The 18940-nt window shown below is 33.1% G+C and overlaps 2 protein-coding genes across 2 annotated transcripts in view; one reads left to right on the top strand and one right to left on the bottom strand.

The window, feature by feature from the left end:
- Positions 1 to 16723, top strand: part of LOC138701772 (sodium-independent sulfate anion transporter-like) — a 37397-nt gene extending 20674 nt beyond the window's left edge. The window contains exons 3-12 of the mRNA XM_069829020.1: positions 4038 to 4242; positions 4985 to 5205; positions 5925 to 6096; positions 6493 to 6657; positions 7607 to 7768; positions 10267 to 10407; positions 10574 to 10719; positions 10876 to 11040; positions 11283 to 11436; positions 13528 to 16723. Of these exons, the coding sequence (XP_069685121.1) occupies positions 4038 to 4242; positions 4985 to 5205; positions 5925 to 6096; positions 6493 to 6657; positions 7607 to 7768; positions 10267 to 10407; positions 10574 to 10719; positions 10876 to 11040; positions 11283 to 11436; positions 13528 to 13592 (1596 nt within the window). The 3' untranslated portion in view covers positions 13593 to 16723. The remainder of the gene's footprint in view (positions 1 to 4037; positions 4243 to 4984; positions 5206 to 5924; positions 6097 to 6492; positions 6658 to 7606; positions 7769 to 10266; positions 10408 to 10573; positions 10720 to 10875; positions 11041 to 11282; positions 11437 to 13527) is intronic.
- The window catches only part of LOC138701774 (uncharacterized), a 233051-nt gene that overhangs the window by 210477 nt on the left and 3634 nt on the right, over positions 1 to 18940 (bottom strand). The gene's annotated exons all lie outside the window — the stretch shown is intronic.

Genomic DNA, 18940 nt, shown 5'->3' on the forward strand with positions numbered 1-18940 from the left:
CTTGTGTGCGCCGTAGCATATAGTAAACACTTTATGGTGGGGAAAACCGAGTCGATGGCTACGAGTAGGAACGTAGCGAGGGAGGGAAGCTTCTCAGTCCACTTTCTTCTTCCCCTGATACACAGATAGGTTTCACGAGATACCGAGTGGCCTATATCTCCCTAGCAGAGGTTTCAATATCTGCAAGGAATTCAATTACACTTGAGGCAGAGAGACAAGTGATTGGCTCACCGCCTCAAATGCTATAGAGTAGGCTATCTATGCAACTAAGTAGGCCTATTACCAGATGCAAGAGAGAAAAAATTTAGCCCAGAGGCTCTAATTTAGACTTGGAGGTCTTCAACGTGCTGGAAAACTTCGACGCAAGACACGCCGCTTAAAGTCCTGAAGAATCCAACAACCTCGGTCGGGTTTGAACTCGCAACCCTTAGGTCTGGAGGAGAATGCTTCACTCCTAGACTACTGGGACGACATTCGCTGTCAAGCATTAGTAATATCTTGAATTGAATGCATAATTGTTATACTGTACATACAATGACATTCAAACTTATTTCTTTTTTCAATAATTATGCGAGTATATTGTAGCTGCATGGGCATCTGCCCGCTGCTGCTGAGGAATAATGAGTTGCGAGTTGCATCGGCACTCTCCTGCTAACGATGCGCGTAAAGTAGCCTATTACCCTAGATCATATATACCCAGATTGCTCGGCGTTATAGGCTTTGACGGTAACAAATTTTGTCAGGTTCACTATGCTGCCATCTAGTTGTTACATAAGGAGTCACGTCACAACTCCCATTTGAATTGCATTAGCAACTGTACTGCCATCTTGTGTTCGTTTACGGCGGACGGGTGGCGATCCTGGCGGTTGTTCTCTTCAAAGTGCAACCGATTTTAACATAGGAATGAGCAATCTATATATGATCTGGACTATTACTTCGTAAAATATGGTAACGGACATTTTTCCCTAATAGCCGCCCATTTAAAAGTTCCATGTTAAAAAATACACTAATAAATTCTGGTTCTATTGGACGACGTATGAGGTACTTGAAACATCTCTTTCCCCATAAGAATATTGAAGTTGGAACAGTCCAGACATGGAGCCAATGCCGTGAAGTTATTGATGATAACCGAATGTTTTTCCTTACATCATTAAATAGGTTTGTCTGCGTGTACAAACGTTGGCGACACTGAAAGTTTATTTTAGGCTACTTGCGCTCTTTTTATATAGAATGGTTTGGAAATACGCTTTCCATGAGGCTTATGAGAATTTTATTGAAATATTTTACGGAAACGTAAGATACTATCAGATTTATGTATTTATTTAAGAGATGAATTATTATATATAACTACTTAAACAATAATCGTAACGTGATTTGCTACTCGTAAATTAATATGAAATTAATAAAATAGAATTCTTATTTCATTTAAATGTCTGATCTGTTACTGCTTAATTCAGCTACTGAAAATGTAATAAGATAAAAAAGAAAGGTAGACTTTATCCTCCACACGCCATGAAGGCATATGGAAGACATGGAAGTAGAGCCGCATGCTTTCATGACCCTAGTGGTCGGCATTACGTTCCTATCGTCTTTTATCCCCGGGAAAGCCGCGGTACTCAATTTAAAAGAAGACTGAGTGGATTCCGCGGCCGTTCTGAAAGTTTTGCATGATAAAAAATTCCGTCACCACCCGGGATCTTTCAGTCTGTAACCAGTTGCTATACCAACTGAGCTACAGGGACGCCGATAATATCATTTAGGAGATTGTAAATTATATGTGATAAAAATATTAAATTAACTGGCTAACCTCTTATGAGCTGTCGGTGTTCCATATGTAGCATAATGTAATAAAATGTCTTACTGGCACGTAAGTCGTTTTTCCATTAACTTAACCTCACTGGAAGTACTGGTACTACTTGTCCCTGTGTACTTCATTGGTTTCAATGCTGTCTTTCCTATTTCTATTATGAACCAGTGGGAGTTTGAAAATGATAACTCCAAGTGGGAGGTGTGGAGCGGGGCGTCAGTTCCCTCCTTCCCCAACGAACACAAAATTACCGGTACATTCCGAATTAGGTACGAAACATTTTTACTCACCTTATTTGCTTCAGGAAGCGGCATTTAACCTGTTTCCATCTACAGTCACAAGCAGGGGTGTGGGGGGGGGGGACCTTAGTTCTACCCAACAACAAAAGTTACATTCCGAATTAGGCTGAGACATAACCAGAACGTAGTATTTTCCAATCATCTGAATTGTTTCAGGAAGTGACCCTTAACCTGGCGCCATCTGTTGATGTACATTATAAATAACTTTGAACTATGTGCAAAAATAACAAGGTCCTTGAAAGACTGAATATGCAAAAATGTAATTCCTCTCTGCCTATTTGGGTGCAATTTTCATAGGTCTATTATTATTTTTAAACAATAATTAATATTAAGTGAAATATTTTTGAGTGAATCTAGCAAGTCGCTTCATAGCATAGCGATAATAATAATAATAATAATAATAATAATAATAATAATAATAATAATAATAATAATAATTATTATTATTATTATTATTATTATTATTATTATTATTAGTCAAGCTCTTGGGTCGAATCCCGGGAGCTGCATATAAGATACGTTGAAATGAAATAGGACTATAAGTTATGTACTACAATTAAATGTAAGATAAAAAATACGTGAGAAGTAACAAAAGCAAGATAAATAATAAATAAGAGAATAAGAAAAAGGGAGGTGAAGAGAGAAAGGAGGGAGGGAGAGAGAGAGAATATAAAATTATATTGTAATTTCTTAGGAACAGAGTAAGACAAAAACGATTTACATATATGTTACATATAAGGCACATCGACAGCTCATAAGAAATTACCATTAAGAAGACTGGATATAAAGAAAGACTGCCAAAGAGAAAAAAAAGAACTTTCTTGTGCAACTAGTAGTATAATACAGTACCTCGTATCATATATTTTGGGGAGAAGCTAGATTCTAAATAACATTACAATGGAACTTTCCTCTTGTCTTATTTGATGAAGCCAGGGACATAGACTCTATTTTGAAAAAAAAAAAATACTTACAGCCTTTTTTATGTCCAGTCTTCAGATCGTATTATCATATTCTCTGTTTACCAGTGATAAAGTCACACATAGGCTGCGCATAAGCACTAATAAAGATCTGTATATACACTTAGGTTAATACAGGCCTACTGTATATTACTCGACCAAGGCCAGTGGAGTCCTGCAGTCCGGAGCCGTGTCGCTACTGCTCCTGCGTTCGTAATACCGCATCGCGATTGTTCACATTACGCCCACGGCTCCACTCGCCTTGGTCGAGTAATAATAATTTTATCGGTCAGAGGCTATTTTCAAGTTTTCTTTGTTTTACAGTTGTTTTCCCTTTTTATTAAACTAGTACAAACACAATACCCATGCCCGAAGTAGGATTCGAACCCACAACCCTTCAGGCCAAGCTGTAGAGAATTTCTATACCTCTACCATTTACACCACTCAAGCCAGCAATATACAACCAAGCCACCAGCGTAGCTCAGTCGGCTAAGGCTCTTGCCTGTCGATCCGAAGTTACGCTCAGGTATGGGTTCGATTCTTGCTTGGACTGATTACGTGGTTAGGTTTTTTCCGAGGTTTTCCCCAACCGTAAGGTAAATGTCAGGTAATCTATGGCGAATCCTCGGCCTCATTTCGCTATCACCAATCCCATCGACGCTAAATAACCTCGTAGTTGATGCAACGTCGTTAAATAACCAACAAAAAAATACAATCAAACGCTACTTTTGTGTGTGCCACGTGTAAATTGCAATCTCCTAAATTATATTTGCAATACCGTAATTGAAAGAAGCAATCATAAATGACATTTAATTTAAATGAGAATTGTATTCTATTGATTTCATATTAATATATTAATTTACAATTTGTAAAAATAGTTACATTCATTTATAGTTTTGATATGTCATAATTCCTTTCATGAATATACTGTACGTATATTTGACTGTACTGATTATAATGTGTTGTACATTTCAGTATGGTTTATATGGATCATTCTTAGGCTGTTTCCTATACATCATATTTGGCAGCTGCAAAGATGTACCAATGGGGCCCACAGCTATAGTATCACTTCTGACCTTTCAGCAAGTTCAAAATCTTGGAGAAGTTGCATTTTACTATGCCATCTTACTTTGTTTTTTCGTCGGTTGTGTTGAACTTCTTATGGGCATTCTAGGCTTAGGTGAGTATTAAATACTAGATTATTAGAATATCTTGATATTGCTCTAATAAGTGTAGCAGAAGAATATGAAAAAATAATCAACTGTGGAACTTTGATTTATTTGTTACCTGAAAAGTTAGAAAATTGTTACATACAACATTCTATGCAACTATAAATTAGTCTTGTCTGTTCTGCTTAAAAAAAAAGTATTGACAATTTCATAGTCATTTATTACCCCCCCTCCCCAAAATAGCAAATGACGCCACATCTTAATATGAATTATTGAAATTTTACAGTAGTTGTTATCAAAATGCATACCATATTGAAGTGTTAGTAGTAACTTATGTAAGTAGTTACAGTGACTCCACTAAGATCAAACAATTTAATTTATGTGCCTAAAAATATTCTTAAAAGTAATTATTTTGGCATCACAGTTTCTTAAATTGTCTGGATACACATCAGTTAACAGTACACCCAGCCTTATCACAATTAATGGAGCAGCTGGCTACAGATTGGAAAAGCACGGATTGAACCCAGATGTTGAAAAGTTATTTTCCTCTCTTGGTCATAAATTACTTGGGTTCAATCTCCACTCAAGTGTGAAGCTATATATTTTTCTCTGACGTTGAATGTATGGCTAGATTATAAAAGCAGAGTGTTTCTATCTTCCAAGTTTCCTTTTGAAGTTTGTGGCATGGAGATGGAAAAAAATGCATCATTAAAATGACATATAGCACACAGTGTTTTATTCTTGTGTTCGCAGGTTTCGTAATAGACTTCATATCAGGTCCAGTTTCTTCTGGATTCACGTCAGCGGCAGCACTGATCATAGTCACTTCGCAAGTCAAAGACGTGATGGGCATTTCTGCATCAGGGAACACTTTCATAAAGAACTGGGACAGCCTGTTTCGGGCGATGGATAACACTCGACTGTGGGACACAGTTCTTGGTGTTAGCTGCATTGTAGTTCTCCTTCTGATGAGGGTGAGTCTCATTTTTTAATATTATTATCACCATCATCGTCTTCCTCTCCCTCCTCATCCTCATCATCGTAATTATCATTACTAGGGTTGAAGGTTTGGTGCTAGTTTACACAAAGAATATTCACCCAAATGAAATTTGACCCATGAACGATTGATGCACCGGAGAATGCACCCAAATAAATTGATCCAAAAGAAAATTACAACAAAGAAAATTCACATACATTAATTTTTTTTCAATTTTAGTTGGAACCGGTAATGCAATAATTTAAGTAGGTGGAACGAAGTTTTGAATGGTTTACATATCTCCTGAAGAAGTGTAGGCCTATTTTATTGCAGAAACCGAGTCTTGGATGGATTTCTTCAGATTTGAATGTTGTAACCACGGGCACAGCGTCCAAAATACATTTTTAAGGAGCACTCTTGTTTAGTATAAGAAATATTAGGTGTTACTTGTCTACTACACCAGACCAAGAGCCCTGGATTTGCTTTCTTCCCAAAAGAAGCCATTAAAAGATATTATGGCTCAAAAGTCCATCGCCTTCATTCCATTTCCAATCCACTAGCTTTGGATCTGATGGATACTATGATAATCATTCATTCTCGTCCACAGAGGGTAATAGAATTGTGATTATAAATATATCTCACTGTAGATAGTGGTAAATGAGAAATGAAAAATAAATGGCAAAATTTTAATCATAGTCTATAAATTCTCTTTTTCAGCTTCTAACAATGGTGAATGTAGGACCTAAAGATGACATGGAGAAGACCTCAACTCATAGGATCATAAACAAGACTCTCTGGCTCATAGGAACATCTCGTAATGCAATTCTTGTTATAGTCTGTGGTTTTATAGGCTACTGGTTAGATAATACAGACACAATTTTACTCACAGGTGAGTGTCCTTGTTTGTGTAATGATTAGATTTAGAAATGAACTAACAAAATATTATCACAAAAAATAGGCCTACACACACACATTATATGCCAAAATATGTTATGTAATTATTGTATAAAGAGATATTCAAATCACTTTTATACTCCATGGCTAATAGCAAAATAATATGCTGATATAATATTTGAGGCTTCATTCTCGAGACTGGTTATGATGACAGCCATTTTGTGGTTTTACTTATTCCTCTCACGGAAGAATGAGAACCCTATTTTACATGGAGATATATTACGGTTGTAGTTAATCGAAGAGTTTAAGGTTGATATTAATTATAAAGGTAATGTTCAACTACATTACTTATTATGGATCAAACTTATTTTTCTTCATTTTAATATTTCAGGTTCCATTCCTGCAGGACTTCCAGATATCAAAGTTCCTCCCTTTGGATTTAACAATGGAAATCAAACAGCGACTTTTACAGAAATGACTTCGACTTTGGGTACTGGAATAATCATTCTTCCCCTCGTGGCATTGCTGGAAGATATTGCAATTTGCAAAGCATTCTGTAAGTAAAAATGTTACCCTTGGGTTGTACAGTTCATGTGAAAATTGTAGTAATTAGAACAACTTTGTTTTATTCATTTAATAAACATTAAAGGCTCTGAGTAATGTATGGACAACTGCTAAATTAACACAAGATACATTGTAACATATTGCGTATTTTGACTGTAATCTTCAACAATTGTAACCGTTATTGCATTTTTGTGTAACAGTATGTAAATATTCTGGTCGCAAAAAAACTTAGCAGTCATGCAGAAAATTGATCCGAGCAAATGTAACTTTTCGTTCTAAAAATACATTTTAAAATGTCACATTTATTCGAATCAAATTTCTGCATATTTAAAGGAAAAAATAAATAAATAAAATTCTTTCAACCATGTATTATCATAATACACTGTTCTCTTAAATTGTCTGAACATAAAACACGCCATGAAATGTTTCATATAAAACAATTGTTATCTCAGAAAGGAAGTGAAAAGAGCAGAAATGTAAGATATTAAACTGTTTGTTTGAAATATCTCAAAGAATAACCCCCTGAAATCAATGACATTATTTACAGTTAACCCTGTATGTGGCATTAACTAATTAAATATTTTACTGTTTCCTGCAAGCTTAGTCCCTGTCTCGCTGTTGGCCTACGTGTTTGTATTTCTATTTTTTAATCTATTATCAAAATCAGTCACACAACTTTCGACAGACATAATTTATGACTTTTGAAATCTGCTGCATATTCATTCTGCTTGTAAAAATATAAAATTAATTGCTAACAGAAGATTATAAAGTTTTCTCTGTAGATCGAAAAAATATCCATTATCTGAAATGAAAGAGAGGTGTGGTAGGCTATTTTGTTCTTAAAGGTTATAATAATTTCATTACTTGGTAACCAAGATAGCTTAAAAATTGATGAAGAAAGGATGAATTATTAATCTATTCTAATGTATTTGATTTTACAGCTAATGGAAAGCCTGTTGATGCAACGCAAGAATTACTGGCAATGGGAATATGCAATATTGGAAATTCTTTTGTGCAAGGATTCCCTGGATCAGGCTCTCTATCTCGTAGTGCAGTCAACAATTCAAGTGGTGCCCGTACCCCTCTGGGTGGTCTCTACACAGGTATGCTGATATCTACCATCTTCTCTTCACGTCATGTATGGCATGAATTGTTTCTTTTCTTGCTTTTTCATTCCATAACATTAATCAATTTTTGTAAATGAATGATTGTAATGTTTCAACAATATCGGTATAGGGCCTACCAGGAATGCGAATTACAATGGAATGCTCAAATAATTATTAGCACACTCTTTATTTGATATAAACGCGATGTTTGAAGGTTTTAATTATAATTTATAAATTCCAGTTAAACATTCAACAAATAATTCATTAAACAATAAGCATACTTAATTTACACATACAGTGCGTTTCAAAAGGTCGTTTACAATGGTTCAGGGATGATAGAAGAGGTAAAAGGAACATTTTTGTTATGGTATGTGCCAAAAATCTTGTAGATCCAGTATTTTCCTGCTAACTGTGATAAGTTGAATTGCTTAGGGATCTAAGACTGCTCAACCTCCCTGATATTACCTTCCACTTGTGTTTATATCGTTAGTTTGTGTGTTTGTAATCAGACTGTATCACTTCGAAGACGAGTTTATAAGTTTATAATTACCTGAGCTGGCTGATATTCGTCTAGTATCAGTATATGGAAAGACATGAAACAACAGTAGTGCTGCAAGAGTCCGTACGCATAATGCTTTCCGAATAGAAGGTTGCCATCTTATGTTTTCTTTCAACAATTTCATGACCAAATTCGTAAACATAACTGACTAGCCAGAGTTACGGAAATGGAACAATTAACACTGTACATACTGTACCAGTTCTCTACAAAATGCAGTTTTTTGGCACATAACAAAAATGTTTCTCTTTACCTCCTCTATGATCCCTGAGCCATTGTAAACAACCTTCAGAAACACTCTGTATATTTCAAACAGGAGTTGAAATGTAAATAATTTCCTGGTTACCTCATAAAATAAAACAACTCACACTATTTCATAGAATTTGAATTTAGTTAAAAGATATAAATATATTATCGTAGGTGTATAATTATTTTTAATATTACAATGTTAGTTTTCATTATTCCTGTTCACGTTAACACTTATTTAAAACTTAAAACTTTCTTAGTTGAAGTGTTATAATTTTAAAGAGGTTATGTATCGGTACGGTACCGATACCTTATGAGAGACGGATCTCGTTTCGACATCAGTGTGGGGTCATCTTAAGTGTCTTTCGAACTACTGCTCTATCAGAAGATACATAATCTTTTTAAAATTATAACACTTTTAACGTTTCAACTAAGAAAGTTTTAAGTTAGTTTTCAAATGCTAACATTGTTTCTTAAGCTAGTAAATCCTTCAAATATCTGCATTAAATTACCATAACTCTGTCACTCTATACCAATAAAGTAGGAAATTTTACAATGTCAGAGAACCTTGAATTATACTGTAGTTGTTGGCGCAAACAAACGTTTTCATCATCCCCAATACTGATAAAGCTATATTTTTATATACCGGTATGTTAGGTATATTTTTTTTCTCTTTCTAGAACATTATGTGCAAAATAATTTGATAATTAGGCCTACGCATATTTTCACTAGCCATGACATTAAACAATAAATTAACAGCATTTTGAGAAAATATAGACTGCCATGAATAAATTAATTTTATATTAAATTAAATTTAAATTACTTTCAATACTGAGCCAAATGGAAAAAAATTATACTACATTACGGGAGTTTAAATGTACTGTACTTTATTTCATGGTCAATTGTTTAATTTGATCTGTATTCTTGAATTGATTTAATGCAAATTATTCCAGTACTTTATCACAATTACTGTGCCAGACATAATAATTTCTGTCAGAACAAGCATAAAGAATAAGTACTGTGTGCTACTGCTGCCGTACCGGAATTAAGGGAGCTGAAACTTATAAAAAAGAATGAAATAGTGAATTATTATTATTATTATTATTATTATTATTATTATTATTATTATTATTAGGCTCTTTATTTACAAAATAAACCGTTTTACATACAGCTATGGAGACGATATATTTACAAAAATTTACATTTAGTCCTACAACATTAATTTTGCCTAGCGAAACAGCTAAAATCCAAGTATTCTCTGATAAAAAATTGAGGGACCTACTATAATGCAGATGCATTTCCGTAAAAAATGCCACTTAAATATTATCGCGATCATGTCAATCAATATGCCTTAAATTTAAAATAGATTGAATTATAGGATCTTATTAGATCTAAGCAATAAAATTTGTTTGCTACATATCCTAGTACCTAAAATTAACCTGTGAATAAATGTTATGCAGTTTAAATTGCAGTGTTCATTTCGTGTTACAAAATAATAATAATAATAATAATAATAATAATAATAATAATAATAATAATAATCATCATCATCATCATCATCATCACTACCATCACCATCACCATTATCATCATTAGTATTTTAAAAAATAGGGTTGGTACAATAGAGTTGAAAGTGAGATCAAAATATTGTTATTTAAATAAATCTAACGTACATATTTTCTTTTTTATACAGGCTTACTGGTTATGTTGTCCTTGTTGTTTCTCACACCACTTTTTTACTACATTCCGAAGTCAGCACTGGGAGCCATGATAATTGCAGCTGTCATTTTCATGGTGGAAGTGCATGTTGTGATTCCCATGTGGAAAACGAAGAGTGAGTGCAGTTTAGTTTATATCAAATTGATTATTTTCCTGAATAGGCTAAACATTTCTGTATCAGTAACAGTTTATTAATATTTAATAAACAATAAAATTTCTGTAGGGTTGTACTGTTAGATATGCAGATCAATGAAATTTACCAATTCCATTTTATTTCACAGAAAGTGATCTGATTCCTGGCATTGGCACCTTCGTGGCTTGCCTCGCTCTACCTCTTGAGATTGGAATTCTGGTTGGCATAGGCATAAACATCTTATTTATTTTGTATCACGCTGCACGTCCAAAGATCGCCATCGAAAATCAAGTGGTAAGAGTCAATTTAATTACATACGGCATTTCGAGATCTCAAACAATTGAATGTATGCATATTAGTAATTTTGAATAAATGAATTACTATTTTATTTAATAACTGTTGTATATTTTGTATGATTTCGATTAAAACTGGTGATTATTTTCATTACAGACACCAGAGGGTGTGGAATACTTACTTCTCACTCCAGATCGCTGTCTCATCTTCCCTTCAGTTGACTATGTTCGTAATCTGGTGACGAAACACAGTATTAAGCAGGCTATTCCTGTAGTCATTGACTGCTCACATATTTATGGTGCTGACTTCACTGCAGCAAAGGTACGAGTTTTACCATTTCTCTCGTAATGTGTACCGGTACTAAAATCATTATACATTATTTTTTGAGAAAATATAATATCAATTAAAGGTGATTTAATTGAGAAGTTATTAAGAGAGAGAGATATAATACATTGTTCCATGTTTGGATGAGAGCTTTTATTGATACATACAATATTTATGTAAACTTGATTTATCATTATTGTAACTCACAGCAAATTTTAAAAGTATTAATTACTTTGCAGGTTATTGAATGTATTACTCAGGATTTTACAGCACGCAAGCAGCCATTGTTCTTTTATAATCTGAAACCTAGTATTGTGGCAATTTTCAACGGACTACAACCTAAGGATTTTGTTGTCTACTACTCAGAGCATGAACTTGATAATCTCATTAGAGGTAAATGAAATATCATTTATTTCTTGATATTTTCAAAAATCAATAAAATACTGTACATATTTTCTGTATTCATGTTTTTTGCATTTATTTCGATAATAAGATATTTTTCTCTTAAATCTTGGTTGATATAGCTATTTCTAGAAAGAGAAAATTATATATTATTTTTTTATTCTTGTAGTAGGTCTACGTAATTACAAATGTTGTACCGGAAGTTGTAATTGCTCATTTTTGCAGAGCTTAAGATCATGTAAAAGGAAAATGTATCAAATTACTTCGCAAAGATTGTTCATTTTTATGTGAACTCCAACTCGATCAACACATTTTTGTCAGCATTCTGTCAGTCTTAATATGTCTGTGTGTTAGAAGTCTATTCTGGCTGTGTACAGCCTATGTAGGCTTCCTGCACTTCTTCATCCATATTGAAATGTTAACCTCTCAGGCCTTCCTCGACAAAACCAAACAAATAGAAGTCTAATGGTGCTAAATAAAGCCTGTAGGAGAGATGATGAAGAATCTCCCAGCCGTTTCTTTCAATCTATTGCATAGTAGAACGTCATTTGTGATGATGCATTGTCATGTTGATGAATTACTTTTCTGGCACGTCATTTGTCATGCAGCACTCGACAAAGCTTTTTCACACTTTCCTGATACAGAACTGCATTAACAGTTTGCTTAGGAGAGAGAGTCAGTCATTACAACACCTTCAGCATTCCATTCTATGTTTTGGCGTTTGGTTTCCGAATCAAAATGATGAACTAAACTTTCAATCACCCTGCTCACCCTTGAAGCAACTGATGGCTAATATTTTTACGCTGCAATTTTTCTTCCTCTGACAGCAAATGAGGCACTCATCATGTATAAATTTTTTCTGTAGTGCAGCTTCTCCAACCAGGGATGGCATTATGACCTATCCAAGCATGGTACTCATTTCTCTAACAGTTACATGGGACGATTCTCTTGGTAAGGGTGTCAAGTCTCTTCTCGTTGTCTTCCGATGAAGCTGTATAAAGTAGGGTTGATCAACAATATCTATATTGCCGGTTTTAAACATCAAACACTAATGAGACTCAAAGAAGATTATCCATAAGCTTTCTGTAAGCTATCTGTAAACGTCCGAAATTTTATGACAGCCTGTTGCCGAAATGAAACACAGTAGTCGACTATCTTTTTAACTATTGTTGTGGTGTCCTTAGTGAGGCTACTTTCTGTCTGTTAATTTAAATGGTACACCAACAGATGTTAAGATGTCCTATTCGGCACAATAATATGTTCCGTCACTGTTTCCTCAAATTCACAGGGCAATTATGACTTTCGGTACAGCCTCCATATAAAATAAATATAAGTGAACTTATATTTTAAACGTTCGTTTTATTATGATGATAAGAATTTTTATGCACTAAAATGACAGATTTAATTAAATTAAAATGGAAAAGTCTCAAATTAAACATTTTCTTATAATATTACGCCTACTTTTTAATACTTTGGGATATATTTTATAATTTAATGGTACTCTGGATAGTAAATTTATATTAATTATAAAACATGGAACATTCCAATATATTAATTTTCTGCGTATATTTAAAAACAAATTTTCAATTTATCAAATCATGAGCAGGAATAATATTATATTACATATTAAGGGAGAGAAACGCATGATTTTTTCCGAGGTACATGATTGTAGCCCAAGGGATTTATCCCAAGGTATGTATACTGTATGTACTGAGGAGAAAATTGTGTTTCGATCCCGTAATGTGTATATACATTTTTTCATGACTGAGAGTAAATTGCCGCATTTGAGCACAAAGGAAATATCATAGCAACAACAATTGATATGTTTTATTGTTATGTTACATTTCTCTCCCTTAGGGAGAGCAATACCGGTACTACTTTTTCTCCCTATGGGAGAGAAATAGCGCTACTACTTTTCTCCCTTAGGGAGGAAAATACCGGTACTACTTTCTTTCCCTATGAAGGAGATGTTATATTTCTCTACCGATTTTGGAACCTAAAAACCGATTTACTCCCAGTCGTGAAAAGTAATTATTATGCAGATATGAGTTATAATGAATTTCTTTCATTACTCTTTTACAGCACATAAGAAACTCACAGAAGAAAGTAAACTGAAGACCGATATAAGCATTATAACTACCGGATAACACACACAGAGAACTATTGTTTCACATGAAACCAATTCTCAGGTATAAGAAAAGAGAAATAACTTGACAATGGTGATACAATCACCTGAAGGAACTGTGACACTAGTGAAGATTCTACCTATCTACAGTATTGCTATTTTGTGAAGATAGACTAGTCTCAAAGAAGGAAGGTGTAAGTTTCCAGAAAGTTTTACTTTAGGCCTATATACAGAATCGCAGCAAAGTGGATTCTGTACGATAGCAACAAATAGCCTATATAGAGTATCTTGGACGGAAAATTAACAAAATGAACACAACAGTGCTATTTTGGTTGTTTTCTTTCTGTGAATGCAACTGGACGAACCAAGAACATCGAAGTTATTTCTTCCCGAGTCAAATGAAGGAATACAATTTCATTATACGTATTTTAAAAGGAAGAAAACTCGAGACATGAATAAGTAACGTAGCCATGCTACTTTGAAACACAAAACAACACTAATAACCACCATTATTCTAATACAATTTGTAAAGTTCAAAGTAGAAGCAAAGAGGATGGAAAACGTACCAAGTTCCATTCCCTCTCTTTTGCTAACACTCAACAAAGTATTACTGTAATAGGAACATGTAAAGAGTGTTCAAATGAATTCTTAACGGCTATTTCCTAATTCTAAAGCAAGGAAGAATGAAACTTTACCTCAGTTTTCATCTTAAAAACTTGCTAGTACAGAAAAACTACACAATGGCGGCTAACCAGTTACAGTGGGAATGTGATACTACTGCTGTTAAATACTCACTAGCAGAGGGTTCAATCGCTGTTGTTATCTTCAGTAGTAGATATCGCACATACTTTTGGCATAAAAAGGGGTGGGCCTTGTTTGACAGACCTTTAACAGCAGAACCTCAATCAGAGATAATTCCTATATGTATGGGTAAATAATTTTATATTGGAAATTATGAAGATTCTAATTGTCAAATATATTTTTTTGTAAACAATATTATTTGTCTATTTCGTTTCTTATTCTAAGATACAAAGACAAATTTGGTTACCACCTGACTGTACATGTTTGCTTTTCTGTTTTTATTGATGGTGAGAGCTGCATTACCACTCTTCATTCGGAGGATATAGTCCAAGTTTACACAACTTAACAGTTTCGGTACGAACTTCTTACCTCTGGTTATAAATATGTAAAAATCTGGAGCTGAGTTTAATAATATGCACACCTCTGTAGTAGAATATAATGGATTGGAACAGAATAAAAAATCGAGAAGTTTCAAGTATACCCAAAAATTGAGATAATTACAAAAATGTTAATTAAAATAGAATTGAACACTCCGGATGCGGATCCATAGTAAATTTATGTAATTTATAACAGTTCTAAAGTATATTTAAAAAGAACTAACTTCTCAAAAACAGTGGATAATAATAACAGATAGTTGAAATTATTATTCCTGTTGCTGTTGTATCTCATGTCCTGACTACCTTCTTTTTATACAATTTTACTATCACTGACAATGTGAAGCATAACATAAGGTGCAAAACAAGCGCCCTCAAGAAATCTATGTTAATGGAAAGTCTACATGTAAGTCTATGGAGAGTTCCTATCCAAACCAGTCCCACTCCAATCTCCACCTAATAAAATCTGTTGGTGGGCAGCAAGTGATCATATGCTGGCACACGAACAGGTCTGTACATGCCTCTCTATGCAGACTGGTCCACTTCACCCCCTACTGCTTAGTTTCCTCAGGACAGGCACTCCAAACTATCTTCATATAAGCCAATAAAACATGACTGCTAGTACCTGGGATCTGTCTGCATAGGAACTCTTTGTATATATTTTTACAGCGAATATACCTGTATTATATTTATAATAATAATAATATCGATACTTTCATGTAATTATCTATTTATGTTTAGTAATTTATTTAATTACAATATATATTATGTCCTATTAATGTCAAGAGGGTTAAAGAAAGACTATAATTTGATCTGGATCTTTTAACACCAAAACTTATGGAAAATAGATGCATGAAAAGATGAAACCGAGTTCAATAATATGAAATTCAGTACAGTAACTGTAAATAGCCAAAATACGCGAATTCAAAATTTATTTTCTGGACATCTAAAAGGTATCCCCTATCTATAGGTCATAAAGGTTCTTAGGGGTGCATGGAGATAACTATATTTATTAAACTTAGGCTTGAAATTTATTCAAGATGTGTTTAAGTATCAAGTGTTACATTATAGTTTTTGAGTAGAGCTACTGTAATAACAAGAGTGTGTGTGATTAGTTTATTTTTTGCTATAAGAAATTTATTAGGTAGGCCTGCTGGTATATTAGTAACGAGGCTGGTTATACTACAAAGCCAAAGTTAATGTTATTACACACCAAGATTGCATATAGCCCACATAGTCAGATATTAATAAGTAGGCCTAAACCGTGCAGTTGATACAGCGATTAAAAAAATAAGTGAAATAAAGTAACCTTTTATTTACCACTCAGAATTTCATAATTTGTAACTTTCGTAATACATATGCAAATGACGTATTAACGAAGAAATAAGAGAAATGTTAAATTAATAAAATGAGCACTTCACAGAAAATATAAGTTATTATAATATTGAGAAATGCTATAACCAAAATTCTTAGAGTGATCACTGATTCAATATAATAATAAATAAAAGTCAATATTACAGTTGTATGATCACATTTACATATTTGATCACATGATCATACAACTGTAATACCGGTACTGACTTTTATTTAGCCTATTATCATAAAAAATATATTATTGATAAAAAAATCCTTAATTGTCTAACATAAAATAACAACATAAAGTGCCATGAACAAACAACCTTATCGTCATTCGTATGATCAATGCACAGCTGCAATATTGACGACTAAAATTATTTAAACGAAATAAAAATTATTATTGCTGTAGTCCCATAAAACTGCACGATATCAAGTTACTTTAATTAAAATTGTATAAATTTGACTAGAACATTACACTGTTCAAACGAGGAGACATGAAATATAAACAATATGCACAGTGGTTTGGTTAATTAGTTTTTTCTAGAAATACACTTAGAATGGCGATATAGTTCATTAAATCAATGGCTAAGAGCAAAATGGTTGTATTAAAAAATGAAATGAATTTAAATGGTACAGGTTGATTTATCTTGGTATAATCTTCATTCTGGACAAAGTATGTCCATCCTTAAAAATGATTCCAACAACAAGGTAAAATCCTATGATTAGCTACTCTCAAAAACTTATTTTTCCATTTCTCACAAACTGTATTTTATGGACATACAACCTTTGTATTCTTACCCATCGAAATAATGTATCTTACTGATTATTGTTTTCACATTTACTGTCACACTTTCTTTAGTGTTACCAACTTTATTATTCTTCAGAAGTAAAAGACATATTATCAGTAGGTATCAGTAGGTTTGACCTGGAGACCTGTGCTAAGAGAGAGAGAAACCGGGAAGGGATAGTTGCCCTGCAGCAAGGAGTACCATTTGGTTGCACCCACATGATTAATTTCTTTGTACATTTAAAAACCATTATTTCCACATACTGATAGTTAAATTTTGTACAGCCATTCCTAAAACCGAATAATTTATTTACTCATTTATAAAACTGTACAAAGAGTAATTTACAATTAACAAAGAAGAAATTAAAATTTGTATAGATATAACCCGAAGATTTGATATATCAGTATGATATGTATGGGAAAAATTTCCACAAAATGTTTAAATAATTCCACATGCTTGAAACAATTATCCAATCACCTCCCAGCGATTTCTAGGTATATGGTATTTTTATTCTAGATATTTGAAGCACGGTTCACAATGCCTCTCCATTTTTTAAATCGGTATTTATATGAATTTTTATACAACGATATTGTTGTTGTTTAGTCAACTGTCTGAAGGCAGGTTGGAACCTCATAAGCGACGCCAATGAGGCATCACTCATGAGACAACTAAGCCAGGAAATAGTGGGGTAGTGTGGCCAGTTCCTTTCCTCCTCCATTGCATACATCGCTGACTAATAATATATTTCACTGATGAGACTAAAGACGTATACAAACAATTGTTTTTCCTCTGACACAAATTGTTAAGTGAGCTGTAACTTACTGCCTGATAATAGATGTACGTATCATCCAGAACTTTAGTCAGAGATAAACGGTACTGTATATTTCCAAAGTTACTGATAAAACAAAAGTAACTATTAAAGTGTTAGTACAACTAGTTCTGAATCATAGATAATGCCATAGAGGCTGAAATTATGTAAGCATAATCCTGAGAAGTAGCGTATTTTAATTCTGAAATGCAGATCTTACTGTCCTCTTTCCATAGTTCCCATACAGCAGAATATTGTAATTTGTTGCCTTACAAAATGCAGTTTATTAAATTGGAAATATTATAAATTCATGTAAAACATAACATTTAAAGATTCTTCGATAAGTATGAATAAGCACACACTTTTTAAATTACTTGCCAAAAATATAAATAGACATGCTCAGAGACTCTTATATAACGGTATTAATGAATAATCTGTGTACTCGAAAAACTAAGTATGCTAAGAAATGGTATACCATAATATTAAATTTATGTAAATTGCACTTTGGTGTTGTTCCAACAGATAGTCATTACATTGAGACTGATGGAAAACAACTTTAAATGGAGTACATACCGCAAGAAGCTTTTCCAATAAATGAAATGCTGTAAATATACTAACATTTACACCTCTTATAAACTCTATATTGTCATCAAAAGGAAAAAATCTGATGAATATTTTTCTTTGAAATAATATTATGTTGTTCAAATTTAATTTGAGCAAGGAGTGTAAACAAATTAGTAGTTTTAGATAACAATTGTGAGAATGACACATATGAATCTAATGAGGATAAAACCTTGAAGAACCATGAGAAATTACTTTAACTTAATGAAATATTTGGGCATTAACATTTTATAACGATGAGCAAGAAATACATTAGTGTTATTGTTGTCACTAAGTTTAATGTAAAATAAATTGTAAAAAGAATATTATTGAAAACAGCTTTAAATGTGAGTTTCTGTACTCCAGAAGTTATACATAGCTGCTTAAGAGATTATGTATATATATAAAAATAATATAAGTTCAAAACATAAGACTGTTAGTACCTATATTAGAATATAATAAAAAAAACTAAGTTATAAGAATTATGAATGTATGTTGTTATGTCCTATGATATTGATTAAATAAATTTGAAATAACTAATGATGAAATTGATTTATTTTATATTACCTTTCCAGTACGAAGTTAGAAACATTAATTTGTTTCAACTAACTTATGCACAAATGCTTTTTAAGTCCTTAATATG

The sequence above is a fragment of the Periplaneta americana genome, chromosome 6 (assembly GCF_040183065.1).
Source record: "Periplaneta americana isolate PAMFEO1 chromosome 6, P.americana_PAMFEO1_priV1, whole genome shotgun sequence".
NCBI lineage: Eukaryota > Metazoa > Arthropoda > Insecta > Blattodea > Blattidae > Periplaneta > Periplaneta americana.